A 27,294-nucleotide genomic window follows, 5' to 3' on the forward strand; every position below is an offset into this window, starting at 1 on the left:
GAACACATTGTCCTTGTTTGTGCGCAGTTAATCAACAGAACTGAGAACAATGCATATATATTTCATATACACGTATTACAGTACCTGTCACATTAAAGACACGTGTAGTGAATTATGTCACATATGTTCGTATACACGTATAGTGCATTATGTACATTACACACGAATTAATACATTTCTATCTTAATTCGTGTAATTTTCAGAGTATCGATATTAATTTACGGATCCAGGATATGATTCCGCAACAAAGTTTATTAAATTAGTTCTCTATTTTCATATAAAAAAACGTTAACACATTAGTTTTTTAAAACGGAGAATTAATTCAATAAATTTTGTTGACAAAAGTAATGTTTTATTTCATTTTTCTATTTAAACTTCAGTATTTTTAGAATTATATTCCAAATTCGTAAATTAATATCAATACTCTGCAAATTAGACGAATTAAAATAAAAATTTATTAATATACGTGAAATACTACACGTTCAAAACCGTAATCTCTAATCTTTAACATTATAATGGTGATTCACTACAAATGAGAAAAACTTATTTCTTATGAATCGAGCTGTTGTTATTGTTGAGACTGGTATAAATCTATTTTCTCATACATTGAAATATTTAAGGGTTTACGTTTGATTAAATTAAAAATAAAACTTATCAACGGTTATGTCACGTTGAAAACACCGGTTGTTGTTTGATTACGGAAGTTAACACGTTGACTGCCATGGTGGTCACCGGTGACTGACGCTTCAATCCTACAATTTTAAAACGCTCACAGTAAGTAAACCTTAATACTTATATATTTTTTAATAATGTCTTTGCCATTAGAAATCCTACAAAATAACAAGTATATACCCTATTGAACTATTCAATATTTCTATTTGTTATGCTATAATTTAAAAAAATATATCTCTCTATCAGTTTTGTAATTTAGCATTACTTACTTGTTAATATTAAAAAAAAATACTACTTCGTAAATAATAATAAATGTGTTTTCGAACTTTGAATTCCACCTCTTCAGATTCTTCTCTTTGCCTCTTTAACGCGTCGACTGCCAGACCAAATCTCTCAAATTGTCCACGAAAACGAAACTTTGTTTTTAAACAATTGGAAATTACTCGCAATTTTCCATTGTACTTATTTTTACAGCCTCTTTAAAATTTAATCTTGAGAATTAATTTTTTTAGCTCCTTAGTGAAAATATGTGGATGACTTGGTAGCCAACGTGTTAATAGGAAATGAATAAACAGAATTTTACTTCATTTTTCGGCATTGCTACTATTATAATTAGTCACAATTAAAATGCAATTTTCATATTTCATATCCTCGAGTATAACTATTTATTGTTCTAATCTTCTGCTATTTTGTATTTACAACAGTATTATTATGACATAAAAAGAGAGTGCTCGATTATGTTACTTTGAACATTGGTATTATTTTGAATACATCAATGACACTTTTAAATGGATCGTAATATAGTTATTTTACATGAATAATTATATACGCATTTACAGGTGAACTCGAACTACATCGATTAATGTATACACAAATATATGATTTCGTTTGAAAAAAACGTATTTACTTTTCACACGTGCTTTACGTCAACAAAAAAAATACTATGTACTTCGTAAATTGAAGTAACGAAGTTGTAATAAACAATATTTGGTAAAAATAAATGTAAAGAATTAGTGTCCAAATACGAATGGGAGAAACTGTATACATAAATATATTGTCTATAGACAATGCTACGAAACGCTGTTCAGATATTCTGGTTTCAACGTTGTTCAAACTTACACACTTCCAATTATGGAATATTCAAGCACCAAAGTGATGTTAATATTAAAAAAGAAAACAAAAACTACTTCGTAAATTGAAGTACCACAGTGTAATAAACAAAATTTGGTAAAAATAAGTGGAAAGAATTCATAAGAAAGAAGTTTCTTTCCATCTATAGCGAATCATCATTATACTATACAAATACGAGTGGGAGTAGTTGTATGTGGGTTGAGAACTGCAAAAGTAATGCCTAATTTGAAAGAAATGTACTACAGTACACACTGGTCACACCCTTCTTCCAATAAAATCGAAACTGCCAGATTTCATGTGAAGAAGTTTGGACGAGATTTTGTTCTCGTAAATAGTCGAACTTCAACGTTCAAACTCAATTTTTAATTAAAACAGTATGTTGTCAAGAACACCATTCTGAACAAGGTTTTTTTTCTAGAACAATTGGCGATCGCTTTTAGTTAATTTATCAAAACCTATTGCAATAATTATTCAATAAATAATTTTATTAATTTTAGAAGGGAAATTTATCTAAACGATTAATTATTTTAAAATTTAATCAACGTTTGTATATGCTCTTGATTTTGAATTCCATGTTACAAACTTTGCTCCATTAATTTCTCTTTGAATATAAAATCGAGAAGATATTTGGTGAATTAAAACCGACAGTTAATTATTTTAAAGGAAAAAGTTATTCAAAATGGTACCCTTAATCATATACATATTCTAAGGTCGAGGTCATCGGAGTATTCTTTCCTGAACTAAATAGTTATGGTAAGACGGTATGGTTTATTAGCTTATATTAAGCGAATGGAATTTTCCAAACAATGATTCTTGATTCTATTGGTGTCTACTGTTGTATACAAAGTTCCCGTAGATATAGTCCTTCCATCCCATAATACTGTCATTGAAATCTGGGCGGGACAGTCTTGACCCGCTTCGTGTCAACTTCACACAATACTTGGTCGTGTATTTTTACCGCCTCGGTACATATGTAGTATGTTCAATTACTGCAACGTTGCATCATTTTACGTGAATATAACAATGGTTAAATAGTTCAGCTTATGTACATTCGTAATCAAATTGTATGTGTTTAATTGTGAATTCATTCACCTACACCAGATAAACTAAAATCTCAAAAGGGTGTATAGCGTGTTAATAAAAAAATATACAGGGTGTTCGATCACCCCTGGGAAAAACTGTAATGGGAGATTCTGGAGGACAAAATAAAACGAAAATCACGAATAACAATTTGTTGATGGACGCTTCATTAAAAAGTTATTAACGTTTACAGTTCTGCCCGTATTGAATTTTTTTCTCGAAAATGCGTAGCATTTCGAGGGTATGTGTATTCACCAAAAATGATTGTAATTGACCTCCGCAACTGAAAATAATTTTTTCAGAACGATTCCAAATTTTTTTTTTCGCCGAAAAATTTAGGCACTGTCGATTTTTCTTAAAAATTCGTTTTTGATTTTTAGTAATTTTGTTTGATGCCCTACAGGAAAGTTGTTTAATACTTTTTTGTAGGTATCCATGAGCACTACTTTCATACTAAATGTTATTGAAATATATTCACTATTGTAGAAGTTATGGACGTTTGAACATTGGACCATTTTTATGGGGTTTTTCTCATTTTGCGGGGACAAGGATCAACTTTTCGAATATTTTTGTAATTTGTACATATTCTTCGCCTAAATACGCGTTGGTTGCATTTTGAAACATTGAAATTGTCCAATCCGTTCAGGAGTTATGACATTTTAAATATTCGCATGAAATTACGGGGGACCATTTCAGCCTCAGACTATATTTTCGGTAAGGAATTTTTTCATCGAAAATGGTTAGGATTTCGAGGATATGTCTATTCACCAAAGATGATTATACTTAACCCCTCTAGCTAAAAATATTTTTTTTAGAACGATTTGAAATTTTTTTTTCGTCAAAAAATTTTAGCATAATCGAATTTTTTTCTGGAAAATGTGTAGGATTTCGGGGGTATGTGTAATAACAAAAAATAATTGTAATCGACCCCTGCAACCGAGAATAATTTTTTTAGAATGATTTGAAATTTTTTAACAACTTTTTAACGAAGCCTCAGTCAAGAAATTGATATTCTTGGTTTTTGTCTTATTTTGGTTTCTAGAATCTCCCATTAAAATTTTTCCCAAGGGTGGTCGAACACCCTATATACCTAATTGCATGGTATTACATTCTTACAAAATTTATCACACCGTACAAAATTATTATAGTACTTTACTACGTTTTCGTTTACTCAAACGAAACGTATTCGTTTTCGAAACTTACTCGATGAGTTGGTCGTGGACTAACGTTGGTTTCAATTTGTAGAGCAAGCAATTAACGAGTTAAGTATACCTGTGAACGATTAAAAAAACTGGCCTGCTTTAGAATTTTTTAGAAAGGTGAATGCACTGAATCCTTTGCAATTAAAATTTCATTAGACTATTTTCAAAATTGTCTGAAATGTAGTCATCTATCGTTAAATTCTTTTAATTAAAATAAAATGACGGTTTTTGAAATTGAAAACATCGATTCTTACATGTTTTTTTTGTCGATGAAAGTAGATCAGAAAAAAATTCAATCGTCTCATTCAATATTTTCTAAAAATCTAATATAAATCGATCGAACATTTCTAGAGCTATCGCGTTCATCTGCTTCGAAAACCTGGTTATGAGAAAAACGCTATTATAGCTTCGGTAAAAGCGCCTCCGAGTGCTCGGGAGTTTGTTCGCTTGAAATTTCTTAAACTTATCAATTCTATAGACTCCAACGTAATGTTTTAGGTCGTAGTCTCAAATTTACGCTTCAATAAAATAGAAAAATGAAAAAAGAATTTTATTCAAGCGACCAGATACATGCAATCCTTTTTTTAATTATAAGTTGAAAACTTCATTAGCAAAAAACATTACGTTTGAAATGTTATTTAATTCATATTATTCATAAAATGCACAAGAAATTAATTTCGAAATTAGTTTAACGAGCAAATATTTACAGTATGTTTTCAATGAAATTTATTACATTTATTTTTACACATTTTCTGTACAAATATATTGAATATTTTTTATTTAGAGCTTTAAATACGTTTGCATAGTTTACTGATTATGGTCAACGCGATTATAATAAATATAGCTTGATGAGTACTTGTTAACTTTTTATACGTTCGTATTGTTATTTGGAAAACAAATACTTAGTTACAGTTCGAATGTGGAGATTACACGAGTAACAGAAAGGAGTTATAGATAGGAGCTGGCTTCGTTGATTCGTTGGCGGCATCAATAAGATTTTTATCAGGTAGCCGTATAGGTAGCGAATCAGACGTCGTCAAACCGACAACGACGACCCATCCTTTCGCTGTGATATATTTATGGTATTGAAGCTTGAGGGCGAGCCGGTACAAAAGAGGAATTGGAACTGAAAATGGGTGGTTGTATCGCGTGTGGTAGATTTGCTCGAGAACGCGCGTGTCTGTCAGTTAACGACGGACGTATGCAGAACATCCAGCATATACATATGGGCACTGATAAATCCTATGGACATAGCTACGATGAGATTAACAGTCAAATACTTCCACGTGAAATGGGATTTAGTTTAGAGGATATTCCAAATACCGCGAAATGAACGTTTTAATGCAATAAACTACTCGTCGACAAAAATTCCATTATGATATTCGAAACCCCAATCAAATTGGCGGTATTCGATACCAAAGTACTGAGATATCTTTTTTTTTTTTTTATGTAAGGTTTTACGTCGCATCAACATCGTGGTCATTAGCGACGTGGTACGGTGTTGGTCTTAGATTTTGTGGAAGAGGTTGATTTCGTTAAGAAATTCGATGGTGTTTCTTACATGTTCTTCGGGCGTAAGGGCCGTGTTAGAATTGATTTTATACTTGAGTCGTTGGGTAGAAAATTTTTGGCAGTCATATAAAATGTGGTACACTGTAAGTGGGACTTCGCAACAGAAGGGAGGGTCGGTCTTCTTTATGAGGAATTCATGTGTTAGCTTGGAATGGCCAGTTCTCAAACGAGAGAATACGATTTTTTCTTTCCTACTCATGTGGCTGCAGGGGATATCTTGATAAAAGTTTGTGATTAGGCTATGGATTTTTGATGGTTTCGATTTCCATGTGTTGTTCCATTCGTCTTTAATTTTTTCCTTTTCATGATGGATGATTTCTTGAAGTGGGATAGGAGTTGAATGTTGTTCCATTTGGAGGATGACTGCTTCTTTGGCCCTCGAATCAGCTTGGGGGTTGCCAGTTATTTCTTGGTGTGAGGGGACCCATATGATGGTTATCTTTTTGTTGGAAGAGATGAGCTCCGTATACATCATTAGGCTATTTTTAATAATTTCGTTTTGGTTTCTTTTGGCGGTGTTCTTTAAGGCTTGGGTTACGCTCATGGAATCAGTGTAAATTGCGTGGTTTTGAAAATCAGAGGTTTGTATATGTTTAATATGTGCGTCGTGTATTGCGTAGGCTTCTACGGTAAAAATAGATGTTTGAGTAGGTAGACGTTTCTTGATAACGTTATCATTTGTAATAATGGCGTATCCTACTCCTTGTTTGGATTTAGATGCATCAGTGAAAATTTTTTTGCAAGATGTGTATTTTCTGTCTAGTTCTAGGAACTTGGCCTTATGTTCGAGGCTTGATCTGAGGTTCTTGTTGCAGTCGGCTAGAGTAGTGTCTATTTCCGGGGGTTTGGTCTGCCGGAGGGGGGATTTTGTCTTGCTTCCGTTCTATAATGCTTGTTTTTTGTATTGTAACTGAGGGGAGGTACTTTTTAATTGTAACATACAGTGGTGATGGCAGGTTTGGTTTTTTTCCGTATAACTCATAATATCTATTGTCGAATATATGGTGATACGTGGGGTTGTTGGGAGTAGATGACATTTTGAGTGCGTATTTTATACTTAGGAATTTTCTTCTGTGCTCCAGTGGCATCTCACCAGCTTCAAATTGCACACCACTGATTGGACATGTGCGGTATAGTCCCATGGATAATCGCAGTGCCGCGTTGTGGATGGGGTCAATCATTTTTAGAATATATGGTTTCGCTGAATTGTATACGGTACAGCCATAATCAATTTTGGATCTGATTAAGCCTTGGTATGGTTTGAGTAAGATTTCTTGGTCGGAGCCCCAGTTGTGACTGGCCAAAATTTTAACGATGTTTAACCTTTTTAGGCAGGAATATTTTATGTATTTTATGTGGGAGATCCAGGATAGTCGCTTATCAAAAATTAATCCGAGGAGTCTGATGCTGTCAACGAAATTGATTTTGAGATATCTTTATTTAGTCGAATCTATAGATAAATCGTTTTTGTTGTCCGATAATAAAAAACGTAATTTATTCAGGTCTAATAAACCGTACAGCAAAATTATAAAGGTAGCGAATAAGAGATGTTTTATAAAACTGTTTCGATAGCAATTCACACGCACGGAAATTCCCCGCGACCGACTGACGAGTTCTACTTGGGGGTTCCCCTACGGTCGACCAGTACTCCAATGTAAAACGTGCCACAGTTTTCGTACTCAAAAATATCAACTCGCGATATTTGAAGTCATCTTACTATTCAACATCGAAAATTGATGGAATCGTAGAATTTGACTGATTAGATCCCGGATTCCCACAATGATTAAATTAAAACAAATTTTAAATTGCTAAATGCTCTCGAAGCTATTAATCTTAATCTCAGTCTTTTAATTTTGTAACAATACCACGCAAGAGCCTGATATTATATTGTTAGTTAGGTGACAAACCAACAATCCGTAAAAGTATTCAAACGCTTCTAATCTACATCGTTAACAAATAAAATACACACGTTAAGTTTAAGTTTTCCAAATAGGGTTGGAAGTAGTCACATAGGAGTCTCGAGAATGTACAGGGTGTTCGAACACCCCTGAGAAAAAATGTAATGGGAGATTCTAGAGGCCAAAATAGGACGAAAATCAAGAATGCCAATTTGTTGATGGAGACTTCGTTAAAAAGTTATTAACGTTTAAAGTACCGCACGTACTGAATTCTTTTCTCGAAAATACGCAGGAATTTGAGGCTACGTCTATTCACCAAAAATGATGGTAATTGACCCCTGCAACCGAAAATAATTTTTTCAGAATGATTTGAAATTTTTAATTTGATTTTTTAATAACTTTTTAACGAAGCCTCAGTCAACAAATTGATATTCTTGATTTTCGTTTTATTTTGGCCTCTAGAATCTCCCATTAAAATTTTTCCTAGGGATGGCTGAACACCCTGTATAATAATTCTGTCCTACTGTAATATTCTAAAAACACTCTTCTTATATCCATTCTTTTCTTTATTAAGTACGTATATTTATAAGTACGTTAGTAATAATTGTTTTATAATTTTATCCAGTAATATAATTACGTATTATTAATTTTTTGCTACTTATTAAATTCTAATTATATTCTTACCCGAGAAGTTTGAAGTTTCTTCCTACTTCTCAATAGCAATTCAAGTATTGCAGATCCATACGAAGTGCCAAATTTTGCGGGCCACTTTCCCTAATTAAGAGCATGTGCAATGTTCTCACACAACATACCCGCACGTTCTAAGCAACAATTCCGCACGAGACACATCCAGATCCAGGAAACTCAAACTATCCTTCTTGATGTCTTTCTTTTGTAGCCTTTCAAAAGTATCGTGAAGTAGAAAATTGGCATTTTTAGCGCAATATTAGATGAGTTTTTAGACCAGAACGAATCGAGTTTCGGAACTCTAAACAACTTTAACTTTGAAATTCGAACTCATCGAACTTACGTGCGACGATAAATCCAATTCCTCTAACCGAAGCACCCGATCTTTCCATTTCGCGAGTTTGTTCCAATCGTATAAAACTATTTGAAAGTTCGCGACCAGTCAACAATAAATATCACGTTACTTTTATCGTAGGATTTCTTTTTAAACAATTTTATATTCAAAATTTACTTGTACGACCTTATTTCTTACATATTTATTTCGATTGTATACAAGCATTATAAAATTGGCAGCAAAATAGTAACTGAAAATGAATAAATGTAACAGAGGAAGATAATAAGGTCACTTCAGAAAATTGTGTTCGTGACTTAATTTGCATTTTTCAAGATGGACGAGAAAAATGTCCGATGATTTATAAACCGGTAGCGTATACATACAGGGTGTTGAAAACAACATATCTTTGGTAAAAATGTTAAATAAAAAAGTTTCTTTAATATCCAGGGAGGAAATATATCTAGTTTATTTGTTTTTTATTTGTTGACGATTTCAAGGTCATTTGAAGGGTAATTTTGTTTTTATACAGGATGCTCGGCCACTCCTGGGGGAAATTTTAATGTGGGATTCTAGAGACCAAAATAAGACGAACATCAAGAATACTAATTTGTTGATGGAGTCTTCGCTAAAAAGTTATTAACGTTTAAAGTTCTGCCTGTACTAAATTTTTTTTCTCGTAAATGCGCAGAATTTCAGGGGTATATCTATTCACCAAAAATGATTGTAATTGAGCTCCGCAACCAAAAATAATATTTTCAGAATGATTTGAAATTTTTAAATTTAATTTTTTAATAATTTATTAACGAAGCCTTAGTCAAGAAATTGATGTTCTTGATTTTCATCTTATTTTGGCCTCTAAAATCTCGCATTAAAATTTTTCCCAGAGGTGGCTAAACACCCTGTATACTTATTTTTATTAGACTTTATCTTACAAATATATTTAATTAAATAACAAATTGTTTTACTTATGAAATTTCTTTTCCTTATGACCGAATGATGATAAATGAATAACAATTATACTTTTACTGCATAAAGAATCACAGTAGTCTCTTACATGTTCAATATACTATACACAACATTTAAAAACATTAAATTATCGTTTTATAACAAGAAAAAAATGACAGTGCTGTGCAATCTTCATAACATGTTTTTAAAGTGATCTCCATTTTGTACTAAGCAGCAATACAATCTACTGAGAAATTCACTTCTTACTTTTGTAAAAGTTTCCTTTTAAATATTTTTACTTTTCGTTTCAATAATTTAATCTTTCGTCCTTTATTTTCGAAGTAGCAAAACTAAAAAAATTCGTTATTTTATTAGATATCATTTTCAAATGGAATGTGACAAAAAAATGTTCCATACAAGAGTGATTTTTTTCATGGAGAATAATGTCTATTTAAAAAAATAAAGTTACCCTTCAAATAACCTTGAAAACGTTCAACAAATAAGAAATAAATAAGCCAAATATATTTCTTCCTTGAAACTAGAAAACATTTTTGCCAAAAATATGTTGTTTTCATGATACTTAGACTTAAAGTTTTCAAATGAACACCTTGTATATCGAAACGTAGAACTTTGTAGTTGATCCCCATAGATAGAAGTTTGGAGAGATCTGTATTTACTTATTAGAACGAGTGCTTGGATCGACTTGGGAAATAAACATTTTTCAACTAAAGTTACCCAAACGGTAGATAACTTGTCGTTTTTCGTATCGCCAACAACACGCACAACTTTTATTGCCGTTATCGATAGTTCGTAGGAAAAAGAACCGTTCTTTCTGCACAATTGCTGGCAATGTTGACCTCGAATAAAAGAATTATTACGCTCAGGATGAAGTTCCAGTTTGCGAGAAATTGCACGGACGCGAAACGAATCGTTTCTGCAATCGTGGCTTGCAAAACGCTTTCTGCGTTCGTGCAGAGGATAAATACGACCCTCGCGAACCGAATCTTTTCCCCCCACGAGTGGTCGTTTATTTCAGCCGAAAACTTACGCCTAAAGCCCCGACCCTTATTAATATTCCCCCGTTGCCCTGCGAAGATCGGAAGGGTCGACGAGGGAGAAGTGGCCCTCCCGTCGCCACCAACGAAGCTTTCGTTAACGAACTCCACGACGTGCCGCCATTAGATTGGTTATGATTCCTCTACCACGATTATTGACGTTAAATAAAATTGACAATCTTAGTACCCAATCTCTGATTGAAAGAAAGCTTTGATTAAATATTTTTATCTATAACCAGTGATTAATACGTACAGTAGCTCACAAAAATATTCAAACACTTTCAATCTACATCGTTAATAAATAAAATATACACGTTAAGTTTAAGTTTTTCAAATAAGATAAAATTAATCAAAAAAAAAAATTACAAGAAAATCTGACAACACATATAGACATAAATGTACAGTTTTCGGGGGTTACAAAAGTATTTGAACACACGAATAAATCTTGAATTGTTTGATATTAATATCTAGTTGGTCTTCCCAGAGGACTTCGCCTCGCCAAAGGCCGTAACGTGTCTCAACCGAATTTTTATACCTTTCTTTCAATGGAATTCCATATTATTTTGTTTCTTTATAATTTGGCAACTTCAAGATAAGATTTATTTTTATTTTGCCACTTCAATATTAATTAACGTTCACATTCACTAAAATAGTTTTCTGGCATCCGAAAACGGTATGTTTATTCTCAATGCCTCGTCAATTCTATACGTGTTGTTAGATTTTTTTGTAATTTCACTTATACAGGGTGTTCGGCCACCCCTGGGAAAAATTTTAATGGGAGATTCTAGAGGCCAAAATAAGACGAAAATCAAGAATATCAATTTCTTAACTGAGGCTTCGTTAAAGTTATTAAAAAATTAAATTAAAAAAATTCAAATCGTTCTAAAAAAATTATTTTTGGTTGCAGGGGTCGATTACAATTATTTTTTATCATTACACATACCCTCGAAATCCTACGCATTTTCGAGAAACAAATTCTTTACCGAAACTCTAATGTGAGACCAGAAATGCTTCCCTGAAATTTCATGCGAATCTTTAAAATGTCGTAACTTCTGAACGGATTAGAGGACTTTAATGTTACAGACGGCAAATAATGCGTATTTTGGTGAAGAATATGTAGGAATTCTAACAATATTGAAGAAGTTGTTCCTTCACCCCGTACAGTTAGAAAAACTCCATAAAAATGGTCCAATATTCAAACAGTCATAACTTCTACAATAGTGAACGTATCTCAATGAAATTTAGTATCGAAGTAGAGCGAATTTTTAAGAAAAATCGCCTACATTTTTCGACGAAAAAAGAAATTTTCAAATCATTCTAAAAAAATTATTTTTGGCAGCAGGGGTCAATTGCAATCATTTTTGGTTATTAGACATACCCTTGAAATCCTATCCACGTTCGAGAAAAAAATTCGAGAATGAGTGTTTTTCGACAGAATTAAAAATTTCAAATCGTTCCAGAAAAATTATTTTCGGTTGCGGGGATCAATTACAATAGTTTTTGGCGAATAGACTCCCGAAATCCTACCCACTTTATAGAAAAAAATTCAGTACGGGCGGTACTTTAAACGTTAATAACTTTTTAACGAAGCCTCCATCAACAAATTGGCATTTTTGATTTTCGTCTTATTTTGGCCTCTGGAATCTCCTCCGTCTGTCAATTTATTGCACAAAGTCGTTTTGTTAAGTTATATATGCATGTAGTGTTTTATAAATTCTTTGTTGGAGTGGCTTTGTTAATACAAATCAGAAAAGAAATAAAATTAAAAACATGCCAACAAAAATGATTAAAAAAAGAAAAAATTTAAAAGGATCAATATCTGTAGCAGAATGTGGTTTAAACGTATCAATAAATACTGTAAAGAGAGTGATTCATCAGGTAAAATACCTAAAATAAAGGCTAGATAACCATCTAGAATGGAAAAAAGTACTCTTTATAAATAAGACAAAAATGAATTTTGATATATCGATCAACAAAATATCTGTTCGTGTCGTACCAAGATTTCTATTTTGTTATTTATAAATCCTATTTATATTAAAGTTTTCCTTTTCAAACATTTTTATTTATCTGCTTTTATTGAAACTTATGAGAGAAATGTTGAAATTGGCCTAGTTGGATCGGCCCATCGAAACTGTTGAAATTGATGCGATATTAATGGTTCGATAAAACTGGAGGTATTAGTCTTTCCAAAAGAATTAGACGAATCTGTAAAAATTAATTTGCTCGAACGAGTCCAACGACACTTTCGAAATAGGCTGGATCGAAAGAGTTCATTATTTCCACTTAACGTCGGTCGTATATCATGTACATATTAAATTGCTCGAATGCGCCAGCACGTTATGTTCCGGTTTCCCGTACAAAGAATTACGTTCGGCCGTCTGTTCTCTCGAAAGACACATACACTCCCGTGTATTAACGGTTCTGGAAACGATCCAACGCTGGTCCGCTGTTCTCCAGGAGTTGTAGCGCAACTAGGAGGAGCTCGATGGAAATTCCGATCACGTACAGCTGATTGGTCGGATGCGTACGGAGTGCCAGGCCACCGTCGTTGCACCTCGAACTCTGGGATTCTTTGTTCGGTTCGGTTGATCTGATTTCGACAGACACGACGTTGAAGTTCTGCCCAGACGAGATTGGTCTGAGCCCAGGGCTTTCGAATCGTGGACCACAGAGACTTCTCAATTCTTGTCACTTTACAGTCAATAACATATGCTAATCGAAAGAAATTTTGAACAATTTTATTATGGAGAAATACGTTCTAAAATCGCCACGTAAAGGTAGATACGTACTCGTCGTGTGTAAAAATTTGTAAAATGTTTCAAATAAATTGTATTAAATTGTGTCACATATTCTGAAAGTTCAGATATTTTAGATAGTTTATGTAATTATTGTCTTCGATTAAAGTAGTGTTAACCCCTTAACATACGATTTAATTCCAAATAATTTTTCAAACGTATACTATTTGTGGCGTCGCCTCCCATGCTCGCCACCAGAGGGGTCGTGCTCTCACAAGCGCTCGACCGACCCCTCGGTTGCTATACAATATACATTCCTCGAACGACTTCCTAATATCCCAATCGTCTAAGGCAGGGCCTGCTAGAAAGCCTTACTGATGAGTCCACTAACAGGCCCGGACGAAACGCAAAAAGGCAGCGTCACATATTTAATTTTGTTTAAAATTCGTACAAGGAATGGCCGCGAAAAAGAATAAAATTGTTGTACGAATACCTCGTGAATAGAAAAATGTGCTGATTTTAATTGATTTTAATACGTCAAGATTTTAATAAGTCTTGATAACGAGTGAGTGACTGATTGTGAAATTTGACATCAAGAACTTGTCACTAGTCAGACTCGTTTTATTGTATGGCAAAGGGTTAAAGCAACGGAAAGTTTCGTGACGTGTTTGTTTCTATTAATTTTTGACAGATATGTAACCACTATACTTGACAAAGGACCCCGTACAAAACATAGGGGAAAAAATTCCCCATCAAATTGGCTGAATGTGCAATATATTATAGCTCTTGACATATTGGTAAGAAAAAGTAATGGGCAAAAAGTCCTCCTATGGACTGTTTTCGAATTATACAAAGTCAAACGTCAGCAAACTAAGCTCAACCTCGAGATTGAGTAGTTGCAAGTTATCGTAGTTTAAATATTTTATCACTATATACGTGTGCATAAGCGTACATTAATACTAATTTGTTAGTTTGTATAGGTGTGTTTGTCGCACTGCTGGTAAGGTTTATGCGTTTCCTCATATTTGTTCAATACTGATAAACTTCAGAGGTCTAAAAAGGTTATAACATTTCTAAGACAACTCTAAATATACAGGGTGTTCGACCACCCCTGGGAAAAATTTTGATAGGAGATTCTAAAGGTCAAAATAAGAAGAAAATCAAGAATACCAATTTGTTGATGGAGGCTTCGATAAAGTGTTATTAACGTTTAAAGTTCCGCCTGTACTGAATTTTTTCTCGAAAGTGTGTAGGATTTCGAGGGTATGTCTATTTACCAAAAATGTTTGTAATTGAGCCTCGCAACCGAAACTAATTTTTCCAGAAAGATTTGAAATTTTTTTTGGCCTAAAAATTTTGGCACCCATTTTTATGGAGTTTTTCTCACTTTACGGGGTAAAGGAGCAACTTTTCGAATATTTTTGAAACATCTACATATTCTCCACTAAAATACGCGTTGTTTACTTTTTGAAACATTAAAATCGTCCAATTCGTTCAAAAGTTATGATGTTTTCAAGATTCGCATGAAATTTCGGGGCACCATTTCAGGCCTCAGATTACATTTTCGGTAAGGAATTTTTTTCTCGAAAGTGCGCAGGATTTCGAAGGCATGGCTATTCACCAAAGATGATTGTAATCGACCCCCGCAACTAAAAATATTTTTTCCAGAATGATTTGAAATTTTTGAATTTAATTTTTTAATAACTTTTTAACGAAGTGTCAATCAAGAAATCGATATTCTTGGTCGTCGTCTTATTTTGGCCTCTAGAATCTCCCATTAAAATTTTTCCCACAGGTGGCCGAACACCTTGTATAGAAGGGAGTTATTGAATGAGTTTACATCAAATTTAATCATTTGTTTGAAACATTGCTCGGTAATTATTTACTTTAGCGATTCCTCACCAATTTCGATGACCTTGAAATATGTTGTCAAGGTCGCTGTTATGAAGATTTTTTCTCTGTACATATAACCACCATTCGGCCTTAGTTTCCGAGATTTTTCTTCAAAAAGATCGATGCTACTAAATTACTTCTGTCTATACTTACGTGATTGTGGCAGTGAGTGTGCAAGCGTTGAATCGCCGATTGTTTATTGTTTTTATAGATACACCGAGGCAATGGATGCGTATAACGGATGTGCATAAAAACTCGATAAGAGTAGCCGGCTGCCTGACGACGGCTGGCATAAACAAATTTTACCCAAACCTTACTTAAACCTAACTATTCTCTCTAGTAATTAATATAATGGATTAGGTTTAGGTTAGATTTTATTAGACGCAGACATCTTTTATTTATTTCAATTTTCTTTATTAATATTATGCGATATTAGCTTGATACAGCATACATTATTTGTTGTTGGTCGTCATGATTTTGATACAAGAGTACCTGCATTATTTGATATAATGGCAGACATTTTTCCAATTTCTGTTAATAATAACGATAATAATAATGATAATAATAAAGAATAAAGTTTAATATTTAATCTCCAACTCAACTCGAGGTTAAGGGGGGAGTCTCATGTGAATGATAGAAAAATGAACCATTTTTCTTAATTTTTTTTAAGGAAATGTTACATTTGACGTTATGATTCTTTTTTGTAGTTTACTTAGCTATCCTTTGGGAATACAAGATAATTTTTTTATTAATTTTTATTAACTTTTAATGTTGTTATCACGTCCGCAATAAACATGTGTTTAAACACTAGCGTAGGTAATTGCAGCTCTCAAGGTTGACTAAATCAAAACAATCAAAAACATTTTTATTCGGTAGGTTTACAGTTATCGCCCGTACCAAAATAATTAATTTATGTTGCAAATTGACAAAATGGTGAAAGCTTAAAGTAAAAATTGCAAAATTTCGTCGTTTCTTTTGCAACTTTTTAATAAAAAAGATATGATAAACTCATTATAACAATTTGATTTTGGTACGGGCGAGAACTGTTAGTATGTGGAACAACGTGTAAAAATTTCAAAGCAATCGAACGTATAGTTTTCGAGATTTTATCTACGCCAGTTAAGAAAGTAACGTTTCGAGAGAAACGCGTTTAAAGTCTGCAAGATCATATTCATCAATCTCACCTCCATATAGAATTCCTTCCAGAATATTGGCATCTAGATGACAAAAACGCTAAAATTTCAACTTCTAATAACAGCAGATGTCTCTTGACCCTGTCGTAAACCTTTCGAAACAGTAATGTCTGGACTGTACATAGTAATCATCCGAAGCAATGACTCCGGTAATTACCGCGAGGGCTATACAAAAAATGTTCTACAATCCACAATACTTGACATTTATCTCTCAAAATTTAACAGTACATTCTTAAATATATACTTTCAAAAAATGAAGCAAAAAAAAAATTGATATTTTTGAGGTCTCACATGAGACTCTCCCCTTAATTCAGACTTAAAATAATTTTTGCAAATATCTCGAAAAGGAAGAGCGAGCGGCGGTAATATGTATAAAGAAAAAATCTTCATAACAGTGACCTTGACAACATATTTTAAGGTCATCGAAATTGGTGAGGAATCGCTAAAGTAAATAATTACCCACTGCTATAAATTCTAGTACAAAAATTCGGCACGAACTCATGGAATAACCTAATATTTTAGAAACTTCTAATACTGTCTTTTCAATATTACACTGTTGAAATACTTTTAAGTAGCAAAGTAATAAGTAATGATGTACCTTTCCTTATCGCGCCTACTTATGTAAATATGAAATTATTTTGAGTTATACAATCGCGCTGGTAGGCAATTAGGTCAGACGCATTTACCGCAGCGCAAACACCGTCAAAAGCTTCCACGTTGGGAAACAGCGGGTTACGCCTTTGTGGCGAGGCAATCTCCTGCTCGAGGCTCGAAGAAAGCACTGTCAATACCTTCAATCCTTATCCGGTGCGAAGTTACGGCGCTCGAGTTGACGTGCATTCCTTTCAACCAAGAAATGCCAACCGTTCGTGACAAAAAGTAACACATTTACTCTAGAAGATACTCGACCCAAATAATCCTCGCTCTTTTAAAATTATTCTATTATTAAATTCTTAAATACTTCGTACTACACCAAATACACAGATTGTGAATCGGTTTTTAGATTTTATTCAATATTTTCTTAATTATGTTGGTCAAAGGCAAAGCTCGCGTAGGAAAACTTCAGACGAGTTTAATTACTTGAGGGAGTATTCTAGCCTAGAGGTTCTACGTTTCTTTTTATCAAAAGAAAGTGTAAGTTTCTTAATTTCGACATTTTGCATAGATATTTATTTATGTTTTATGAATGTTCATTTTGTTCAAATAAAACTAATCAAAACTGCTTTAAGTTTTGAATATCGATTTTCTCGACTTTCTTTCATGTTTAGCGAGCTGAAAAAACAATAAAGAAAATTCTTCTTTTTTTTATTTTCGTTCACAGACGATAAAACGAGTAGTAGGTTTAAAAAACGATGAATATTATTTGTATAAATGAAAAGTACAATGTTTCGAATATGTTCCGAAAACAATGTCGAAATTAAGACTGAAACGACGAAGTTACAGTCCGTTTAGTGAAACCTGTTAGAGTTGAAAACAGCAAGTGGTTGAAGCTGTGCACCAATTTTGGCACAAACCTGCTTTTTCCAAACATGTGCAAGATCATCTGTTACCTATTTACAAAAACCTGTTTAAAGTCGATGTGTTAGAAAAGTGGATGGATACCCACAGAATGTCAACGAAAGCTTTGTCTTTGTCTCCACTGCGGTTTAGAAACTTGAAATTGCCTTTTATCTGGCCGCCATATCAAAAATAGTGGAAACGGCGGATATCGTGATTGGAAAGCAATATAGAGAAGCAGTGATAGCTTGTAGCTAGGTTTTTTTATTAATTTATTTTAAATTTGAATTTGTGTCTATGCAGTAAAAAGTGCTCGCTTCGAAATAAGAAATCTCGTAAAGTATTGACAAAACTGGACATCGATCGATTACTGTTTCCAAACTAGACTTTTCATCACATGGAAAAAAATATTAAATATATTTTAATATTGTACAAAATATTATACAAAAAAATGTCACTCCACATTTTCGATTTATTTTTTCATGTAGATTCACCCCCCTTCCGCTTGAACCATCAGATCGGTAACACCCTGTATATGGTAACAACAGCGTGAATTGTATCCTTTTCTTGAACCGATGCATTAGCCGATTGGTTTTACTAGCGCAATGTAGAACTATAGCATGACTTCAATTTTTCTGTTAAAAGGAACACGACTGTACGTATTTAACATCGTTTCTATAAAGGTACAAAAGGAGATCGTGAAACAACGGGTAAAAGTGCAAAAAGTTTTTGCTCTTTCATCGTAACACATTTATATCTCAAAGACAAACTATGTTGGATTCAAATATTTTAACTTTAGAATAAAAATGTTGCATTACTTAACTAATATTATATTTTCCATTGCTTTTTAAAATATTAAATTTTCAATCGTGATTAAATTATCGTAGTTCGCCTCAGAGGTAGAGATATGGAGTTCATTCGTTAAAAGCATACCTTGAGTGAAAAGATTAACGTGCAAAAAGTATAAATTATTTTTCATTTTTTCAGAGAATATTGGAACCTATCATTTTCAATGCTGTACGTAACATTTTCTCTTTATCATAGTATAGGAAAAAAACAAGATAAGGTAAATAAATTGCAATTGCACGGGAATATAAGGTTGTAGTTAAAAAAGAAGAGATTACGGATTTCTACTGTATCGAATCATCAAATTTTCTATATTCTTCATTTTCATAGACCACCCTATGTGCACAACCATTTCAAGGATTTAAATTCCAGTACGATTTGTTACATCGATTTTATGAAATTCTATTTCAGTCCTGTTACTGGTAGAAACTGGCTGGTTATGCGCAGGTGTGACGTGGTTAGCACACTACTACCAAACTTGTCCCGTCGACCAAGTCAGAGATGTAATGTTAGGTAAGTCCAATAACACAGGGAAAATTACAAATAATCCTTTCCTATTTAGTTTTTTTATTTTATCGATATCAATACTTGTGAATTAAGTTTATGAAAAGTACTGCGGTCTATCGCTTAACACTAGAACTACCAAAGCAGTCAAAATGACGCATTCGTAATTTCTAATAAAACTTATAAAAAATTTACTCGACTGAATTTTTGAAAATTTACCATAATTTTCTATAAGAGAATGAATAAAGACTTATTTCCATCGGATTATACATTTCTTCGCGTATCTATCGCTTCAACTTTTTTGGTACAGATAAATACACTATAATTATCGGTAGTTCTAGTGTTAAATACGCTTTTGTTGTCTCAAAAAAGATATTTTTCTTGCAATACTGGTTATAAACTCTCAATCTAAGAAGGATATAATTGAATTAAAAGTTGCACACAATTTTGACGAAGTTAACATCTATTACTAGAACGTTTATAAACCATAGTGTTTTTCATATACTCTACAACTAAGTATACTATAAAACTAAATAGGGCAACTAAATATAACTATAGCCTAATACATCTAAACAGTACAACTACATATAACTATAGCCTAATTAATATTAAGTTAATCAAAGTGTAATAATATTTTCAAGCTTGGTATTACTTTTGCATAGCCTACTATGAATTATCATATTTTATATGATGTCCTATGTCACTTTTTAAATAATTATTGTTAAAGCTTAAAAATGCACACCTGTCTTTGGCGTGTTACAAAAGTACGAAGAGAAACTTAAATTAGCCAATCGAATCGCTTCTTCGTTCGCTGGACACGTTTTTAGGAGTGTCCCGCACACCTAATAAACATTTCGCGTAAAAGGTTCATTATTTTTTCAATTTACGTACGAATAAGAAAATCTCATTTCAGCTGACTTTTTATGGGAATAGTAAATCTTACGTTATGTAGATTTCGTACAAATAAAATTCCTGTTTCGAAGTAAATCACTGTGCGAAACGTCGTAAGAGACAAGATTTAAGGCCAGATTTCTTATTACTTCTCACGACTATACAGGGTGTTCGGTCACCTCAGGGAAAAATTTTAATGGGAGATTCTAGAGAGCAAAATAAGACGAAAATCAAGAATAACTATCTGTTGATCGAGGCTTTGTTAAAAAGTTATTAACGTTTAAAGTTCCGCTTGTAGGACGGCTATCTGCGATTAGCTGCGTACGCGTGATAGTGGCTCTCACTCACAAAACTGTAAGGCTGTCGATACGTCAGTAAGCAGAGTTTCTCATGCCTACTGAGAACCACTATCGCAAGCACGCAGCTGTTCGCAGATTGCCGTTTTACACGCGCAACTTTAAACGTTAATAACTTTTTAACGAAGCCTCAATCAACAAATAGTTATTCTTGATTTTCGTCATATTTTGCCCTCTAGAATCCCCCATTAAAATTTTTCCCTGAGGTGGCCGAACACTCTGTATTTTCGCGTGGTTGATCTTTATTTGAACTGCTATATGTATAACCGTCGGCGAGCAACGCTCCTTCCGCAATCAGAACGGTTCGATTTTAGTCGAGCATGCACCGTAGGTTTAGTGGTATCGAATTGGTGCGTATTGGCGTCCGTGATGGTGACAGTATGGTGCACGTACGACGCCGCTGGCAGATCGTGGGTAAAAATGAAGAAATATCAACGCAGTATGAGGGAAGCGGAGTCAAGATGCGGTAAATTGCATTACAACCGGAGCGGCAGCAGAAACAGAAACTGGCGACAAAGGTAATAGCTTGTGATCCTTGTTTTGGGTTCGACGTCTGACTTATTACTTTTCACCTCTACTGAGACCTTTACTACTCGACGTTCTCTTACTGCGGTCGCTCGTAAAAGTCTGCGCACGCTCTACTAATTTGCAATTTTCTAACGTATACGAACATCGAGAATTATTTAAAATTTTCTAGATATTTTCACAAGGACATTTAAATTCTCACGCATATTTATCTCTAATATCAATAGATTCGTCTGGTCGTGAACTCTTATTGTACCACCTTGGACTTTTTTACGAGCACATTATTCAAAAACATCATTAAAATTATCTTTATATCTTATTTTGATTATCATGTTTTAGTACTTTGTACACTAATAGAACTTCCTGTTATTGAATAAATAAATTACTAGGACTCTTACATTTTCTGGTTACAGCCAGTTGCAAAAGTTTGATCTTAGTCTAGTAGTTTGAATTTGTATACAGAATACGAATGTCGAGAAGGTATTATATAAAATTTCCTATGAATTAAATTGTTCCTCTGTTAAGAATAAAAAATAGTTTAAAGTCACTACCAGCACCCTTACCAGGACCATTTAATTGTAATTTGCATTTTTATAAAGAATATGAATATCTAGAATTATTTTAAATTTCCCGAGGATTAAATTACTCGTCTATTGATAATTGTTAGAGTTAAACAATTTGTATGCTCCCACGAGAACATTTGAATTCTCACATACATTTATCTCTGATGTCAACAGATTCAGTTTTAAATCGTCTTCGTCTGGTCGTGAACTCTTATTGTACCACCTTGGACTTTTTTACGGACACATCATTCAAAAACTGTGTATTTAATCTTATTTAACATTTCATTCTTACGTTGTTTACCTAATTCGCATTAAAATTGCCTTTGTAACCTTATTTTGATTATCATGTTTTACTACTTTGTACACTAATGGAGCTTCCCGTTATTGAATACATAAAATAAAATAATAAAAAACATTTTGAAACCATTACTAGGACTCTTACATTTTCTCGCTAAAGCCAGTTGCAAAAGTTTGTTCTTGGTCTAGTAGTTTGAATTTTTATACAGAATACGAATATCTAGAATAAGAATAAAAAATAGTTTAAAGTCAGTACCAGGACCCTTACATTTAATTATAATTTGCATATTTATAGAGAATACGAACATCGAGAATTATTTAAAATTTTCTAGGCATGAAATTGTTCGTCTGTTGATAATAAAAAATAGTTTAAAATCACTACTAGAACCCTTACATTTGATTGCAATTCGCATTTTTATACAGAATACGAATTTCAAGAAAATATTTGAAATTTCCAACATATTAAATTGTCTATCGGTTAATAATAAGAAATATTTTGAAACACACAATATTTTTCAAACTCGTTCACAAGAGTAAATGCTTACAGAATACAATGTTAGAAAAATGTAAATATAAATATCGCAAGTAAGATTACAAATTAGTAAAATAATATTACTTATCGCGTGTGTTTTCAACGTTACCGTGACATCACGTCCAGAACAATAATTCATTCGGTACGCTATAAAATCTAATTTTGAGGATTTTAATGTAATATTCGTCCACGTGGCTAGCAGATTTACTTTAGGTAATAGAATACGCGTGTTACTTAAAACAATACCAAGTCAGACAATCATACCTTGATATATCATTAAGAATATACATTTCTCATCACTTTTATTTGCTAGTAATGTATCCTCTGTATTTCTTAAAAGAATAATAATAATAATTAGTACAAGAATATCTCTAAGTTGTCTAATACTTTTTTGTAGGTGCCCATGAGCTCTACTTCAGAAAAAAATTTCAACCAGATACGTTCACTATTGTAGGAGTTATGGCCGTTTGAAAATTGGACTATATTCTTCGCCAAAATACGCGTTGTTTGCCGTTTGAAACATTAAAAACCCCCATTCGCATGAAATTTCGGGGGTGCATTTCTGGCCTCATATTAGATTCTCGGTTAGAAATTTTAACGAAAAATTTCAACACCTACCCGATTTTTTTTCTCGAAAGTGGATAGGATTTTGGAGGTATGTGTATTCACCAAAAATGATTATAATTGACCCCCGCAACCGAAAATAATTTTTCCAGAATGATTGGAAATTTTTGAATTTAATTGTTAATAACTTTTTAACGAAGGCCCCATCAACAAATTTGTATTCTTGATTGTCGTCTTATTTTGGCCTCTGGAATCCCTCATTAAAATTTTTCTCAAGGGTGGCCGAACACCCTGTATATACTGTAAATGTAAATAAGAAACTAATGTCTGCTCTGTTTTGGTAACTCATACCTTTGTATAAATCTAGCCTCTAAAGTATAAAGGAGGTCAGCCGAATATATTTTCATTAGAGTATGTAGATAAAAAATATAGTCCATTTAAGTCAGAAAGTTTTTATAAAGAAGATATTATGCGGCTCGTAGGAAGATAAAAAACTAACGTACGCGAAATGGTCCATTTATATCGATTACCGAAGTATTTCCATTGTTTTTGATGATAGATTATCAAAGAAAAGCTGTTAAGCGGTGAATTTTTCATTCTACGCGACGAACACTTTCGCCATTACATTTTTCGTGCTTCAAAATTCACTTTAGTTTTTAGACAAAATGAAATCCACGTTGTATTTACCGCGAATAAAAATGATATATCGAGATGGAGATCGTACGTTATATCACACCAAACGTTATATTATATATATTTATTGGAATATTTGGAAATAAAACGTTCTGAAAGCTGTGCTTGACACTGGAAGGCCACATACCTGCAGGCTACGCGTTTTCTGTTTCCCAGTGGAGCATTTTATAACGCGGAAAATTCGTCAAATTTTCAATGTGATTTATTTATAAATTTTTCAATAAAATCGTACTATCTACTCCATCCTCGAATTATTATTAGCATTCCTTTGTCGTTCGTTAAAAAAAGATACTTTTAGAAATTGTGAGAACAATTGCATTTAAATATATTTACCAACTCTTTCTCTTGGACATTTTCCTCACTGTAACAAACAACAGAGATATTTGGTATTATCAAAAATAAATGGACCCGCCGTGTGCATAAAAATGGAATTTTTACAGCGTTTCTCAAACTGATGTTTATGGACCCATGCATTTTTGTTTGAAAATAGGAAACATGGTTTCTGGTATGTTTTATTCTTATTAGAGGGATCTTCTGGCTTCTATCTAATGGATTATTCATGAATTTTTTGTTCGTACACAATTCATGATACCTGTTTCAAAATTTTCGTACGTAGCTACGTACATTTTAGAAACTAATTTTTCTCATAAATAAATAATTACTTATTGAAGTGGCATTATTTACAATTTTATAAATATTACGATAGCAAATGATTTGCAACTTGCAAGTTTAAGTTAAACGTACTTTTATATTTGATTCTTACTTTTAAATATTGCAAAACTTGTAGAAAAAAGATAGTTTATTCACGTCATAAAGATCTGTTGACAATTTCAATTCGCTAGAAATTACTATAAGATTTATTTGTAGCATTAACACAATCTTTGTTGTTTAAAAAGATGTGCCAAATAAACGTTAGTCTCTACTAAATATGATATGATATGAAAATCGATGGGAACACATTTACACACAATATCTTTTCATCCCTAGTATTCGATTTATTTTTCACAATAATCCACAGATCCTTTTCATCAACATAAAATTACTTAGAATAGGTTTATAGTAGATTTATTTTTCAGTTGTGAAAGCAGCACAGAAAGAAGTCGAGCGAAAAATACAACGATCGTAGATTTCATTATAACAGTATGCAATAACGTTGCTTTGCAACCTTATCAGACTCTTTGATCATTCAAAGCTCTCCTTCGACTGTAATAAAAACAATAATGCCCCTTAATTCATATTTTCTGTCGTTTTCGTGATAAAATCTCAATAATTCTATAATTGCCGCTTATAAATCTCCTTAACCTGAAGTCCACGTTAATCATATTTCTTGAACATTATTACAAGTAGCTGTTTCAAGCATTTTCTCAAACATGAAAGAATTATGTGTGAAGTACGTGTTATGATTATTTCATAATAAGTGAGCAACGACAGGTATATAATATTTTTCGTTTAATCAATGTTTCGTTTGCTTGGGTGAGCAACTCCCTTTAACAAATAAATTTTAATAATATGCATAATTTTTACATATACTCGACATAGTCGTGGAAACGTCGATAGGATATGTCTATTATCGCAGAAGGAAATAATTTTCATTTATTAGGTGTACAAGTGAATAATCCAAATTATCTTAAGCAATTATAAAATCAAGTTTAAAGTCAATAGATTTTCCCGCTCTTTTGCGGACATATAGTGTTGACATATAGCTAGTTAAAACAAAAGATAGTTTAGCGAAAGGCCCAACATAAGCTTCAAAAGTATACAATTCAGTAGAGTCGAAAATGGCAACAGATAAGGTGCATATCCGACACTGCATTCTTTACGAATTCCAACAAGGGAAAAATGCTGCAAGAGCACGCGAATCGATTGGTTCCTTTCTTGGTGAAGATGTTGTATCATATGATGTGTGCGCATTTTGGTTTAAGCGGTTTAAAAGCGGTGATTTGAGTCTAATTGACAAACGCCCTGGAGGCCCTCGAAAGTGCGACAACGATGATTTGGAACAACTGCTCGCTGAGAATGCGGCACAAACGCAAAACGAACTTGCAGAACAGTTAGGAGTAATCTATCAAACGATTTCCAAACGCCTACGTGAGATGGGAAAGATCCAGAAAGAAGGAAGATGAGTTCCGCATAAACTCACTGCAACCAACAAAAATCAACGAGTGGCAGCGTGTCTTTCTCTTCTCAATAAGCAGCGTCAAAAGACTTTTTTGTGGAAAATCGTTACGGACGATGAGAAGTAGATACTCTATGACAATCCGAAACGCAGAAAGTCATGAGTAAATCCCGGCGAAGTGTCAACATCGGTTGCAAAACCCAATCGCTTCGGAAAGAAGGTTCTTCTCTGCATTTGGTGGGATATCAAGGGCGTGGTTTATTAGGAGTTGTTGGAATCGGGCGAAACAGTTATTGCGGACTGCTACCAACGTCAATTAATCTGCTTGAGTCAAGCATTGGAATGAAAACGTCCGTATACTAGCAAAGGAGAACGTCCAGTGAAATTGTTGCATGACAACGCCAGACCACATATTGCTTCCCATACAAAAGACACCATATTAAGTCTTGGCTGGGACACCTTGCAGCACCCGGCGTATTCACCAGACATTGCTCCATCTGATTATCACCTGTTCCGGTCGATGCAACACGCCTTATTCGATATGCACTTCCAATCAGTGGATGAGACCCGAAAATGGCCTGACGAATTTATCGGGTCCAAAAACGTAAAATTTTTCCGAAATGGAATTCATCAGCTGCCTGAAAGATGGCTTACAGTTATAGAAAGTAACAGCGAATACTTTGATTGAACAATTCAATTTACTTTCTTTTAAAATAAACATTGAATCTGGCTGAAAAAATTGGATTATTCATTTGTACACCTAATATTACTTTACGTAAGTTTTAAACGTTTCTAAAATGTAGTACTTTATTACAAATAAAAAATAAACACTTTTCCACACTTATACACATCTACACAATACATATATTGATTTACATATTATACAACTCTGAAGTATTATGGACTCCTCACCTTTAATAGTTTCTTTTACATTACAATTTTGATTTCAAGAACTACAGTACAATTTCAATATTTTTACTACAGAAATTAAATAAATTTTAACGGTTTACTTCGATGTCGTGGGCTTTCTCCTCTTCCTAATTACTTTAAAATCAAATTCTTTAAGAGCTTTTCGTGCTTTCCATTTGCTGCAACATAGTTTACATAGTACATTTACATAATTTTCAGATAATCTTCCACTTCTGTTGTGTTCACTTATTTTCTAACGGGTGAATCTCCTACTTTTTCTCAGTCACATTACGAATCGAAATTCTTCCCTTCAGCAAGAAAATTATTCTCTTTCGAATACAATTTGTAATCGATTTTACAAATGCTTAAATTATAATGTATTCCCTCACATTTTATCAGAAACTCTTACTACTATACTTTTACGTGATATGAAATTATAATAATGTAGGATTTATATAAATGATGCTTATTTATTAGTGCTTATGGCTAGGAACTAATTTAAAAGAAACTATTCGCTTAATACAACTTACAACGACTTGCTACGGCAACTTTTATTAACTTAATCTATCTTTTCCGGCCGAAACGTCCCCTTTTAAAGTTTTCT

General features: G+C 33.2%; 1 protein-coding gene across 1 annotated transcript in view; it reads left to right on the forward strand.

Moving 5' to 3' along the window:
* Positions 1-27,294, forward strand: part of LOC122403301 (diacylglycerol lipase-alpha) — a 239,797-nt gene that overhangs the window by 146,055 nt on the left and 66,448 nt on the right. Inside the window, exons 6-7 of the mRNA XM_043406755.1 lie at positions 19,152-19,253; positions 20,823-21,009. Of these exons, the coding sequence (XP_043262690.1) occupies positions 19,152-19,253; positions 20,823-21,009 (289 nt within the window). The remainder of the gene's footprint in view (positions 1-19,151; positions 19,254-20,822; positions 21,010-27,294) is intronic.

This window comes from Colletes gigas, unplaced genomic scaffold, assembly GCF_013123115.1.
Source record: "Colletes gigas isolate AHSC1104 unplaced genomic scaffold, ASM1312311v1 Colletes_gigas_Sc00048, whole genome shotgun sequence".
NCBI lineage: Eukaryota > Metazoa > Arthropoda > Insecta > Hymenoptera > Colletidae > Colletes > Colletes gigas.